Source organism: Cucumis sativus, chromosome 5 (assembly GCF_000004075.3).
Source record: "Cucumis sativus cultivar 9930 chromosome 5, Cucumber_9930_V3, whole genome shotgun sequence".
In the NCBI taxonomy this organism is placed as follows: domain Eukaryota; kingdom Viridiplantae; phylum Streptophyta; class Magnoliopsida; order Cucurbitales; family Cucurbitaceae; genus Cucumis; species Cucumis sativus.
Window position 1 is genome coordinate 4,893,780 of NC_026659.2, and position 13,142 is coordinate 4,906,921.

At 29.4% G+C, this 13,142-nt stretch overlaps 2 protein-coding genes across 2 annotated transcripts; one reads left to right on the forward strand and one right to left on the reverse strand.

The window, feature by feature from the left end:
* Positions 1–3: 3 nt before the first annotated feature.
* On the reverse strand, positions 4–2,851 carry LOC101218950 (expansin-A4). The gene is made up of 3 exons (XM_004147637.3): positions 2,638–2,851; positions 1,760–2,078; positions 4–666 (listed from the first exon to the last, which is right to left on the reverse strand). Exons 1-3 carry the CDS (start codon positions 2,786–2,788, stop codon positions 357–359), a joined length of 780 nt encoding a protein of 259 aa, XP_004147685.1. The 5' UTR covers positions 2,789–2,851; the 3' UTR covers positions 4–356.
* Positions 2,852–11,677: 8,826 nt separating this feature from the next.
* On the forward strand, positions 11,678–12,768 carry LOC101205367 (NDR1/HIN1-like protein 6). The gene is made up of 2 exons (XM_011657872.2): positions 11,678–12,068; positions 12,320–12,768. The coding sequence occupies exons 1-2, from the start codon at positions 11,749–11,751 to the stop codon at positions 12,717–12,719; spliced, it is 720 nt and encodes a 239-aa protein (XP_011656174.1). The 5' UTR covers positions 11,678–11,748; the 3' UTR covers positions 12,720–12,768.
* The last annotated feature ends 374 nt before the right edge of the window (positions 12,769–13,142 follow it).

Genomic DNA, 13,142 nt, shown 5'->3' on the forward strand with positions numbered 1-13,142 from the left:
AGATACCTTAAAGCAAAGAGCACTATTGTATATATAATTATGCTTATATAATAATAATAAGGAAGCTGCGGGCTATACTAATTTAGCAGCCACTTTCAGCCATTTTCTCATTACAACAAAGTAACAAACAACAACAACAACAAAACCCCCCCTTTCTTTTTACCTTTTTCTTACCCACTTTTCCCACAATAACATTCCCATTAACAAACACACACTCCCATTTCCTCCAAGTCAAAAAGTATCCATTCCCCCAAAACTACGCACACTTTTCTCATTTTCTCCCACTTTCTCGCCCTTTTAAGAACAAAAAAAGTAGAAAATTTGAAATTAGTAATGAAAGAAAAAGATAAAAAGTATTAGACTCTGAAGTTCTTGCCGGTGAAAGTTTGGCCAAATTGCCAATTGGAAGGGACGATGTTCCAAGAAGTGGAAGTGCGACGGTCACTGGATGTTACCCTAAAAGAAAGTGACTGACCGACCAAAATGGCATTTGATTGCCAGTTTTGACCCCAATTTCTGCTCATGCTCATCCACTCTGTTTTGCTGCCTTTTACGCTTGCTTTCACGATGTCCCCTGCTCCTGCCACGTTTGTTATTAGTATCAAGTTGAAGTATCGGAAGCCGTTGATTGTGAATCTTATTCCTCCTTGTTTCCGGCATGGTACCCTGTCCATTCATCAATAGTTAGAATGTGACGCACATATATCATTTGTAAATGTATTCAAGTATAATTTCGTTTTTAGGAATTTTAAAAAAAGAACCACATTCACTCCATGTTTCAATTTCTATATAAAAATAAATCTAAAATACTTTTTTTGTACAGAATTCAAAGGTATTCTTTTCAATTTAGACATAATACTTTCATCCTTTTTCTTTTCCTCTCAAATCACTATAGTTTTGACCATAGGCTGTAGAATGTAGAAAAGTCAGAAATGACAAATGAAAAGCAAATTAACAAGAACATGAAAACGTTGAACAACAGTGGACAAAAGGGTTTTTAACATTTTTATCAATATGGGATGATCTGAAGACGAAATGGCCAAAAATATATTTAATGGGTAGAATGCAAATCCCGAGCCCATTTTTCATGTCAAAAGCAGAGATTCGGGCTGACTGTGGGGCCATGTACGGCATCCATGATGGAGAGGCATAGGACAATAAAGTCATGAACTACCTAGAAATTTTTCTACACTATAGTCAAATGAACCATACTTCTACACCAAGAGTAAAGAACGCAATACTCTGTAGTACTACAAATTTTTTTCAAAGAAAGACATAACAACCAAATTTGTTGAATAAACTTTTACTATCTATGATTATAGATTTGGAACTAGAATAATACTGACTGCATTCTAAAATACACTTAAACATTCACACCTAAGTAAAGAAGAATTTATCAAATGACCCGTTATGATCAAATAATTTTATGAAATACACAAACGCCCAAATACACCTACACATTTTCATGCAAAATACTAAGATGCAATACATCTAACCATCCCTTCATAATTTATTAGGTAATAAATTTTGGCTTAGAATCTAGGCTTAACAAGGATAGATGCATCCAAGCATTACTGTTTGGGTGTACCCAATTTTCTATTTTCAATTTATTGTTGTAAAGTACCAAAACCCAGTAACAGAGAAAATCAGATGGTTGAGATTTCTCCAGTTCATACACAGATCTAATTTCTCGCACGTGATCTATGAGTATCTAAACGACGCCGTTAGGTAGTGAGAAAAAAAAGGAGTTTCTTTGTACCTGCGGTAAGAGACGGGAACGATTCCGGCTCTGTACTCGGCGATCTTGAGAAACATTGGCATGGCAAGGTCGAAGTGAGGACGGGGAGGGTTGCACCAGCCGCCATTGTCACTTGGAAGAGCGTAGTTAGGCGGGCAAAAGTTTGTGGCTGTTATGAAAATCGACGGACTCCCGGAATGGCACCACTGCGGATCGTTAGCGCACTTAAGCTCGAAGCAGGCTCCGCAGCTCAAACCGTTGTTGAACAGAGCAGTGCTTAGCGCCGCCGTGTTTACGCCGTAGCCTTGGCTGTATAAGTTTCCGTAACCGCAAGCTCCTCCTGAATCAATTAAAATTCACAATTCTCTCTCAAATCAATTCAATCCGTCGTTCGTAATTAGGTTTCCCAAGAGAAATTTAGTTTAGATTAAAACATCAAACGCACAACACTTGAATCAAATATACAAAATAACTAGGTAAAATGTTCTTATAATCAATTCAATTTGAACGATTATTCTTCACGACTAGGCTTCTCAAAGAAACTCAGATTGATAAAAGCAAACACAACATTCGAATCAAACACACAAATTCAAATTATCATCCACATAATCATAACTAGCTAGGCTATTCAATAGTAGAAAGAGAAAATAAAAGGAATGAGAACGAAAAATAGTATGACAATTCGGACGATTATTCTTCACAGCTAAGTTTCTCAGAGAAATTCCAATTGAACAAAACACATACACACACACACAAATCCAAAGGATGTCTTCACAGAATCACAAGGAGCTAAGTTTCTCAGAAAATGAAGGAAAGAGAGAAGTGACAAGATATTGAGACGGAAGAGAAATGAAAACCAACAAGAATTCAATGGGAGTAAGAAGAAAGAGGGAAGATACCCATGGTTCCGGAGGCGTCACTGCCGCCATAAAAAGTAGCATGAGCACTCTGCCACTGGCCACCGGAGTAAACTCCGGGAATCCGAGCATGGACGGTGAGAAGAGAGAGGAGAATGGGGAGAAGTGTAAGAGAAAGGGCAGGAGAAGGCATCGTTAGAGGAATGAGAATTGGAAATGAAGCAAAGAATTTTGATTGAATGTGAAAGTGAAGAATGGAGGGTTTGGTATTTATGGAGGGAAAAAAAAGAGAGAGGAAGAGAAAGTGAAACGTCAAAAAAGATGATTTGAATGGGGGAGACGAAATAATCACCCTTGATTAATGGTGTTTGGTCTCGCCGCTCACATTACAACACTAAACTCTACATTATTCTTTTTTCTTTTTACTTCATTTCCTAATTTCATTCTTTTTACTTTATAATCATTTTAATTTTTCTCACTACCATTTTTAATTCATTACAATTTGGTCTATACTCTATACTCTATACTCTTCATAAATAGTTTTTTACTCTTATGTTAAATTGAGTTTCTCTTTCTAAGTAACTTTTTTTTCTTCTCATTTTTCCCTCTCCTTTTGGTTTACGGTTACTTTTCTTTGAATGGTCATTATTGCGATTTCCTTATTACATATTTGGAAATTTACCCAATCAAACAAAATCTCATAAATTAATGTAATAATATTACTTTCTATATTCTCTTTCTTTTTTGTTATTTCTTTAATACTTCCAAATTTCTAAATTTTGAAAAGACACAAAATTAAGAAATAAGAATGTTATAAATTTTATTAATTCTTTTTCCTTTTCTTCAAAGGAATATTTTTAGTTTATGAATCTTAAGAAAGTTTTTCTCAGACTTTTGTTTATGCTTATGGTATAATTAATTGATAATTTGAGTTTTGTTGAGGTTAAAAGTAGATGAATAAACTATGTTGACTTTGCTTTTATTCTTAAGCTTTAGATTAAATTTATAAACAATAGACTTTGTAACTATAATGTGCCTATGTAATTCAACTTTATAACTATCAACCAATATTAAATTTATAATTCAAATGAACCAATATTAAATTTATAACTTATAATTCTACCTGTGTTTCATTCTTAAAGTTAGTATTTAAATATCAATCAATATTAAATTTATAATTTGACTTGTCTTTTATTCTTAAAAGTTAGTGATTAAATTATTGTTACGGTTTAACTAATTTTGAGAGATTGATTGAAATTAACTAAAATGAGTCATTTGAATGTACAATGTCTAAAATTTAAAAAACTCAAATGTACGTAGATCGAAATGATATTTTAACCTCATATTCATGTGTCTAAGTTAATCATATCGGTAGAATCATAGTGCATGCATGTGATTGATGGTTGAACTCTATCATAAGCGTGATGTGCTCTAGTGAAAAGAAGTTAATGTTATAGATAAATGTTAAACAAGATAGATAACTACTTGGGGGTGCTCGATGATCATTTGTTTATAGAGAGAATTGTTGAGAATATAACCGTAGATTAACTACATAAGTGAGATGGATATACGTATATAAGTTAAGACAACTATCTTTGTTAGTGTGTGATATTTTGAAGTGAAACCTAACAAAAAAAAAAAAAGATATATATATATATATAATATGATGTTTACGTACAAATGTACAAAAAATTGGATAAAAAATATCAAATGATCCAAATTTTTGAAAAGTGTCAAATGATATTTTGTTGACCTTAAATTCGAATGAAATTACCAAAATATAGATGACACGTTTCATACAAATAATAATAAAAAAGAGAAAAAAATAAACAAAAGCCGTATTTGTAACTTCGGACAACATGACAATATTGTAAAATGAATTAAAATAGATATTTTTTAAAATTAAAAAAAAAGTTGAAAAACTATTTATATATTTAGAAATATTTACGTAGAAATCAGCTTTGAAAAAGGAAAAGAATAAATGAATATGAATATAAAATTGGGAAGTGTTTCTTCCTTCGAAAATGGTGTACGCTTATTGGATCGAGAAAGGGCTAATAATAGTAATTGAAATTACTTTTTGTCTTTCGGTATTTTTGAAATGACATTAATACCCTCGTAGGAGCCTATTTAATTTCAACAAGAATTGGTGAAAAAGAGAGGGGTATAAGCGTCATAAAAGTGGGTCACATCACAACTCGTAATAAAACGGGTGTGTATATGAATGAAATCGATTTTACTTGATTCACAAGTCCCGTTATTCTCCATTTTGGTATATCCTATGACCTATGGTGCTCCATATTAATCATACAAATGGGATTTCTTCTACTTTCTTATTTCTTTTGAGCCCTTAGATGTAAATTAGAATGTCTTCATTTTCTCCACGTAATATATAAAATGAAGATGTTATTATATTGTAATAAACAGAAACAAAAATAAAATTACCCTTTAAAATTTTTGATTTAGGTTCCATTTAAGTTTTTTAAAAAAGCAATATATAGAACTCAAGTTCAACAACTTTATGTTCCAAGTTTATTATTTTGTAACACATTTGATCGTTCTTTCTTGGTCCTCTTCTTGATCTTCTCTTTATCTCAAGGTTGCCGCCACCATGTGTGTCCTGTACGATTTTTTTCTTTTGCTCATTTGATCTCTTTCTACCTTCTTTCGTCACGTTTTTTAACCTTTTATGGATAATCACAGTTATTTAAAATTAAACGTGGATGAGATAAAGGAAGAGGGAGGAGGAATGGAAACTTAAAAGGCAAAAGAGAGAGAGAGAAAATCGTGGCAATGCAGTAGTGTGGTACGTGAAATATGGTGGCAATGGCAACCACGAAGAGGAAGAAGGTCTAGAGGAGGAGGAAGGAAGAATGAAAAAAAGATAAGTAAAAATATCAAAATTTTAGTAATTAAAGCTAGAAATTCTTTTCATTAATAATTAGAGGGAAACTAGCCGAGGGACTAAGAATACTACCAAATACAAATTTTAGAGATAAATTCACAAATCTCCAATTATAAATAGTATAATTTATTACCAGATTATATATAATAATTATAATTCTAGATAAAGTTTTCAATATCATCTACTATTTAGTAAAAAAAAAATTGGAAATTTTCTTCATCAGTACTATTTTATATTTAGCAGTTCTTCTAAATATATAAATAATAATAATAAAAAAATCCCAAGCTCATCTTTTATCAACTATATAAAGCTCCAAAACAAAATTACACATTATATTTTGAAAATCTTAGTCAGAATTTACAAGCTTCTTTTGAATACATGTTCTAAAAAAAATTGAAGATTGACCAACAATTTCAAAAGGTTTTTTTTTCTAAAAAAAAAACTTATTTCTCTTTTAAGTATAACCAAATAAAAGCAAGGCCTAGTTATAAAACAATTTAAATAATGAAAATTATAAAGGATTTAGATTTAGATTTTGATTAAAGAGAGAAGAAAAAAGAATAATAAAGGATTTGAATGAAGAGTGGTTGATGTCGCAATTCACCCAACAGCCCGCGAAGACTTTTCATATTTTTTTTCCCTCCCTTAAAATCATATTAATATTAATAAAAAGAGCTCGAAGAGTGGAGGTAGGTCCCACGTACCCGCATTTATCGGTCCACGTATTACGCCGTGCATTTCCCGTACCTTAAATATATGTTTGGATTCACATTATCTATCACCATAATATAACATAACATTTTCTTTTCTTTTAGACAAAAACCTAACCTATAGTTTTATTATATTAAATATATCACCTAAACTTACATAAGTATTTTGAGTTCTTTATTAATAATAATTCATTATTATTAAACTATTTGTTTGAGAATTTTGAGACAGAAATTAACTTCTTAAATTACATATATCCTTAATTTTAGTTAGGGAACCTTTGTCTTTATAAGTCATTATTTTCTTCCCTTTTTTCTTTTTATTTTTTTATCTTTTCAATTTCGAGTTTATCCAAACTCTCTTAAAAGTATATATTATTTTGAGCAATTGAGTAATTATTCCCGTCTCCATGTTCTGATTAATTATTATTAATTTAGTGATTTATGTTTGACTTTACATACCTCCATTATACTTTTGAGTTATTTTTCTAAATAATATAAATGAGTACGTCCTTTGGAATTTAAGCCTATGGTGTAGATCATATTAATATATATATCCCATTCATTGATGTTTTGGTTTGTGTAGTTGCAAATAGCTTTATGCTTTTTATCCCAAAATGAAACTTTTTGACTTAACCCATACGCCTTTATACCAAAATTCTTTTGTGTTCAGATTAATTTTTCTTCTTCTTTATTATTTGATTGGTTCAAATAACTAATAATTTTTTTTTCTATTTCTCTCGTGCCTTCAATAGCTAGGTATGAATTTGATCCTTTTTAATTAGCATTCACCTATCAAAATTAAGATTAAGAAAACTTTTTTTTAGTTTAACATATGGAAATTTGGATGTCTAACGTGAATTTAGTTGTCAAAATAATTAGGCTCGTCACTTTAGCCAAAGGAAAAAAAAAAACGTTCAAAGTCTTATCACTCAAGTCAAGATTCATGTTTCTTCTTCTTCCTTTTTTTTTTTTTGCAAGTTGTATCACTTTAGATAAAAAGAGGGAAAAATATGTTTCACATTTCATAATCGTCTTTCCTACTTTTTTTCTTCTTCTTTTGACTTCAAGGGGATTGTACAAGTTTTTTTTTTTTTTTTTTATATATATATACAATGGAGAGTACTAGAATTTAAATCACAAATTTTGTTAATTTTGAACACCTTATTTAATAATGTGACATTAAACTATTTTATGAACTATTTTTTAATCGTGATTAATTTTTGTTTTAAGTTTTTTTAAAAAACGTTTATCTTGATCCTCAGGAAATGAAAATCCCACCAATAAAATAAAGGTGTTTAGGCTTTTGGAGAAGGCAACAATTAGGGCATGAAAACACAGTTAGGGTTAGTTAGGGAACTTTAGAATATTTATTATGATCATATTTTTCTTCTTTGTGATAAAATAATTTGAGAGATGAGTAAGGAGAAAGAAGATAATGATAAATTAACTTTATAAATAAAGAGGAAATAAAATGTGATTTGATTTGGCCACATCATCAAAATGTAATTAATATAAATCTAGCTAAGGGTAAGTATATATATATATATACATATAGAATATGGTTCAACAACTTCATACCAACCTTCAACCTCCCTAACATATGATCCCCCTGAGTTTTAGGAGATTATGTGACTTTTTTTTCTTCATAAAATCCCATTTATTTTATTTATTTATTTTATCCATAAATAAAATAAATAATCAAGTTTTTATGATCAATCCCATTTATTTTATCCATATGGTAAGTTAAAGGAGTACATATACCTTTTCTAGGATGTTCAAGTCTTGTAATCTTACAAGTGGTTGAAAAACATGCCTTTCAAAAGTAATAATAATTAAGATTATAGCCATGTGACACATTTGTAATGATATATCTCCTTAGTGCACCATATTGTTGTATACTATGATCAACAAAATTGAAGAAAGATTATTACTAGGCTACATGCAAGCTTTAATATATATACATACATACATAATATATATTTAGAGAGAGTTGCTTCAACTTTAGTGGACCTAATGTTACCAATATTTTGATCATATTCTTACTTTTTTTTTTCTTCTTTAGATTCAAAAAAAATGTACGAGCTGTCGAAGCTCTCACAACCAAGCTTTACGCAACCCTCCACCCCAAAAAAAACCAAGAGCACAATTCCAAGTTTCCAATACAAGCAAAGTTATTATTTGAAATCATATTCCTCAAATTTGTTTCCCCTTTCATACATTCTTGTCTTCCTTTGTAGGCATCATTGAAAATCTTTCGTGTGCTAGGTTTGAATGTTTGATTCGCTTTAAGAAATGGAACTCAGATTTGAATATTAATCGACGAGTTTTGTAATTGTTAGCAAACATTTTTTTTTTGTTTTATGTTCTCTATTGTTTTCCTCCTTTCATATATATTCACGTCTTCTTCGCAGAGATTGAACATGTATGTTTGTGTAGTTAGTTGGAATGTTTTATTTGATTTTGACAAAATATTAGAAGAGTAGTTGTCTAGAAAAGATAGCTTGCGATAGTGATGGGTTCCCAAGGACTCTAAAAGAAGTTTATGCTTTTAATTTCAAATCGCTCCATTAAAAACATTTTAAGCCAACTCATCTGCCAACTTATGGTACATTTCTTTTATATATTTTCAAGTTTCAATATGAGATTAGTGAAACGTGTGAGTAGTACAAATTTTTTTTAGTGTTTATGGTTTGTAATAATTTTCACACAATGAACTCTTTTGAGTGAGGTGTAGTTTTCTTTTAGATTTAGATTTTTCGTGTAAATTCTTGTGTTCTAATTTTATTTTGTTTTAGCCCACATAAATAGATATAAGTTTGAATGTTAATCAATATAACTTTTCTTTTAGTCTATCAAACAATTTCTTAATCTACTTCGATATTTCTAAATGATCCATATTTTTAGAAAAAAACTTGGAAAAAAATAATTAACAAACAAACTTAATTAAAATGAACAATTATTGTAAACTGAAAAACTATTTATAGAATCTAGCAAAATTTTTATCAATTATAGACACTGATAAATCTTTGTCAATATCTATAAGTGCATTGATAGACACGGATAAAAGTTTATGAACAATATTTAAAATTTAGTGTTTGGTAAAAAATAACTAAAAAGAAAAAGAAAAACACATTTTTTTTAATTTTTTTAAAGTTGAATACACAAGGTAATTAAAGATGGTAGTAAAGTAGCAATTATGGTAAATAATTTCACTAAAAAATGATAGTGAAGATTGAAGAAGTTGTGGAGTAAAGAAAAAATTATTACATTTAGAAATTGCTTGGTGGAAACTATAACTACCAACCAAAAACATCAAACTATATAACTACCCTCCAATATATACTCATCATTTAGTTTATAATAAAGACAGAGAGAGAGAGAAAAAAAAAGAATCATTTCTTTATATATACATATACATAAATATACACTTTTTCTCACATATTTCTCTCTTCTACAATTCATGCTTTCTTCAATGAGAAGAGAAATTCAAAGGGCCATTCATTTTTATACTTTAACATCTTTAATCTTTTTGTTTCCCCTCTTCATATTTAACACATTCACAAATATTTTAAAAGTTTAGGCTTTTATAAATATTCAATCACATCGTGAACAATAATGAGAACTAATTTGAAGGAGTTGCTCTCTATCTTTTAAATCTTTGTGTGTTTGAGGTGACATTTTCTGTTTAACTTTCATTTTGTTCCATCTTAATTCGTTTCTATTTTGAATTTTCTTTTGTTCTAATATTTTCCATAAAATTTAAATTTCAATCAAATTTTAATCGAGTCATTCAATGTTTTTTTCCAATTGAAATTGGTTATTATTTATTTCTATCTATAACATATAAATAATAGTAGTTTTGGTCCTCATATTTATTATAAATAAAAAATCATAAGTTAGTTCATTTGGCTTCAAAAACAATCTAAAAATATTATAACAATAATTTTATTTATGTGAACACAAAAGGCAATTTTTTTTATAAAAAAATCCTTATTTAAGATTTTTTGGGCAGAATGACTTAACCTACCCTGTCCTTTTTCTCTCCGTTAAAGATAAATGGTGGGGTTAATTATCTTTAATTATTACCTATTCACTTAACCACCCAAATTATATCTGTTAAAAAATAAATGGTAATTCTTTTTTTGAAGCAAAAATGGGTGTGGGTGGGGTTATTAATTATCTTTAATTATTACTTGTTTTAATTTGAATTTGAATTACATTGGTTTCTCGAATTTTTAATTGTTCATATCTACTTTCATTTAAAAAAAAAAAGGGGGGGAAAAAGAGTTCATATCTTGATGAAAATAGAAATCAAGATTAATCAACATTTAATTGATTAAATTTGATTTTTTTTTAGAGAAAATGATTAAATTTGATTTTGATTTCGATTATTTTCCTTCCATAATTATTTGATTAGGTTGCCCTTTTTTTATTTCTTCTATTTTTGTTATGACGTTTCATAAAGCTTTTAACTGAGGAATTATCAAAAGTTAAAATTAATAACATTAATAAGATGTTTCCATATTTATTTTTGTTATGCAAATAGTACACTAAGATTTAAAAATAAAATTAGATACTTTATTAATTGCTTGCACGACATTATTATTTTATAAAAACATTGCACAAGTAAAATCAAAAGAGTTTAAATGTAAATGAATTATTTAAACAATTATAAATTTTTGTTACTTTTCTTTATATTCACGTTAGTAAGATTCTCTTTATATTTTATTTAATTTTTTACAATATAATATATATAAAAGATTGATGTATTGTTTAAGATAAAGTTGAAGTTAATGGAGTAGGAACATTTGAGTAAAATTTAATACCGAAAATAAAATAACGATGAGAGGAAGTGTATATATATATGAAGTTGGGCCTTTTAAGTTACTACAAGGCTTGGGCCTATTCAACAACATTTGTCACTTCAATCAATGTACACCTTTTCTTTTTAAATAGAAAATTTTCCCCAAAATTCAATTTTTCACTTTATAAAAAGTATATATGTACATATGACGAAGACTTTACCTAAGTATATATATATATTTTTTATATACAAGTTTTGTTTTGGTTCAATATATAATAAAAATGGTTTTATGAATGTGAATTACTAAACACTATAACTAATAATTCTAAATCACTTTCATTGGGTGGAGTCAGTTGTTGGCGGTGGCTGCAACGTTGGTGACCATGATGGATATGAGATAGAGGATTAGTGAGAATATTTTGGTTGTTTTATGTAACTATTAAGGTAGTTTACTCGAATCAACTCATTAAGTTAGTTAAAAGTTAAAGAAACTAACACACCTAAATATGTCATATGAAACCTTTCACACAAAAGTTCAAATAGTAGATCAGTATGATAGAACTTAAAAACTTAAAATAATGTTTATGATAAATTGGTAAGTAAAACTTAGCTGAACTACCCCTTTCCATTTTCCTTTCTTATAAACATCTGTTTGGTGAAGAAAACAACAAAAACCAATCTCTTTTTAAACATTCAAATTACAATTTCTATTTCATGAAACGACCCTTCTTTCAATGGCCCTTGTAGATCATCATCAAAAAATCCACCCACTAACAGATGTTGAACCACCACCACCACCACCACAGTCATCAGCACCGCCGCCGCCGCTGGAAAAGGCTCTCCACCACCAAATTCTCCCTCCAAAAAAGAGAAGATCTTGCCTTTGCAGATGCTTATGTTACACATTCTGTCTCATTTTACTTCTTCTCATCATCCTCGGAGCTGTCATTGGAATTCTCTATCTTGTTTTCAAGCCCAAGATCCCGACGTTCTCCATTGATTCCTTGAATATTAGCGATCTTCGACTTAATTTTGACATGTCACTCTATGCCAGGTTTTCTTCAATACATATACTTTATCAAAGGAACCTTTTTTTTTAGTATAACAGAAAAGGATTCGAAACCACATACACTCGTGATTATGTCAGTTTATAAAATACAACAAATAATGTTTACTTTCTTATTCATATTTTAGATCATTTTGTCACCTAAAAGATCTCAGTATATTGGATATGTTTAGTATCTAAATTAGTTGAAATTTTGTAACTAACAAAAAGTTGTATTTAATTCATATATTTCTTAACAGGTTCGACGTGAAGATCACGACGTACAACCCGAACGAGAAGATCGGAATATACTACGAGAAAGGAGGAGTTCTGAGCGTTTGGTACACAGAGAACAAGCTTTGTGAAGGGTCATTGCCAGCATTCTACCACGGCCACCGGAACAAGACGGCGTTGGATGTGGTTTTGACCGGAAGGACGGTGTATGGAAGCACTTTGATGTCGGCGTTGGTGGAGCAACAGCAGACTGGTCGCATTCCGCTGCAGCTTCAGGCAGTGGCACCGGTGGCGGTGAAGATGGGGAAAATGAAGCTTAAGAAAGTAAAGATTTTAGGGAATTGCTTGTTGGTGGTGGATAGTTTGACTGCTAATAATGCCATTACTATTAAAGCTAGTAATTGTAAGTTTAGGTTAAAGCTTTGAATATATTTCTTTCATTTGTAAATAAAAGTTCTCTAATTTTTGTTGTGTATTCTTAGTCATATATATATATATTTTTTGTCAGTTTAGTCTTTAAATTTATATAAAAATAAACTGGTTGAGTTTTCAGGATACATTTTTTTTTTTTTAATTTTTAAAATAGGTTTAAAAGGTATTATTATGTTAAAAAAAATATCGTTTTTTAAGAATAATTATATGATTTTTGAAACTAGAAAAAATAAAATATTTGTGAGAGTAAGAATAAGATGATATGATGTTTAAAATACATGTGATTCATTGATTGTGCTATGCTTGTTTACGTAGGATATTTGAATTAATATCTATATAGATTCTAGAGGGTTTTTTTTCTCTCATTATTTTATGAATTATTTAAATGTCATGTATAATGTGATCAAACATATATAT

Excerpts from the sequence above, each read along its gene's own strand:
- LOC101218950 (XM_004147637.3), bottom strand. The coding sequence starts at position 2,788 with ATGCCTTCTCCTGCCCTTTCTCTTACACTTCTCCCCATTCTCCTCTCT. Across the intron at positions 2,079-2,637 it reads TGACGCCTCCGGAACCATGG|GAGGAGCTTGCGGTTACGGA; the intron begins GTATCTTCCCTC and ends TAATTGATTCAG. Across the intron at positions 667-1,759 it reads GTTCCCGTCTCTTACCGCAG|GGTACCATGCCGGAAACAAG; the intron begins GTACAAAGAAAC and ends ATGAATGGACAG.
- LOC101205367 (XM_011657872.2), top strand. The coding sequence starts at position 11,749 with ATGGCCCTTGTAGATCATCATCAAAAAATCCACCCACTAACAGATGTT. Across the intron at positions 12,069-12,319 it reads GACATGTCACTCTATGCCAG|GTTCGACGTGAAGATCACGA; the intron begins GTTTTCTTCAAT and ends ATTTCTTAACAG.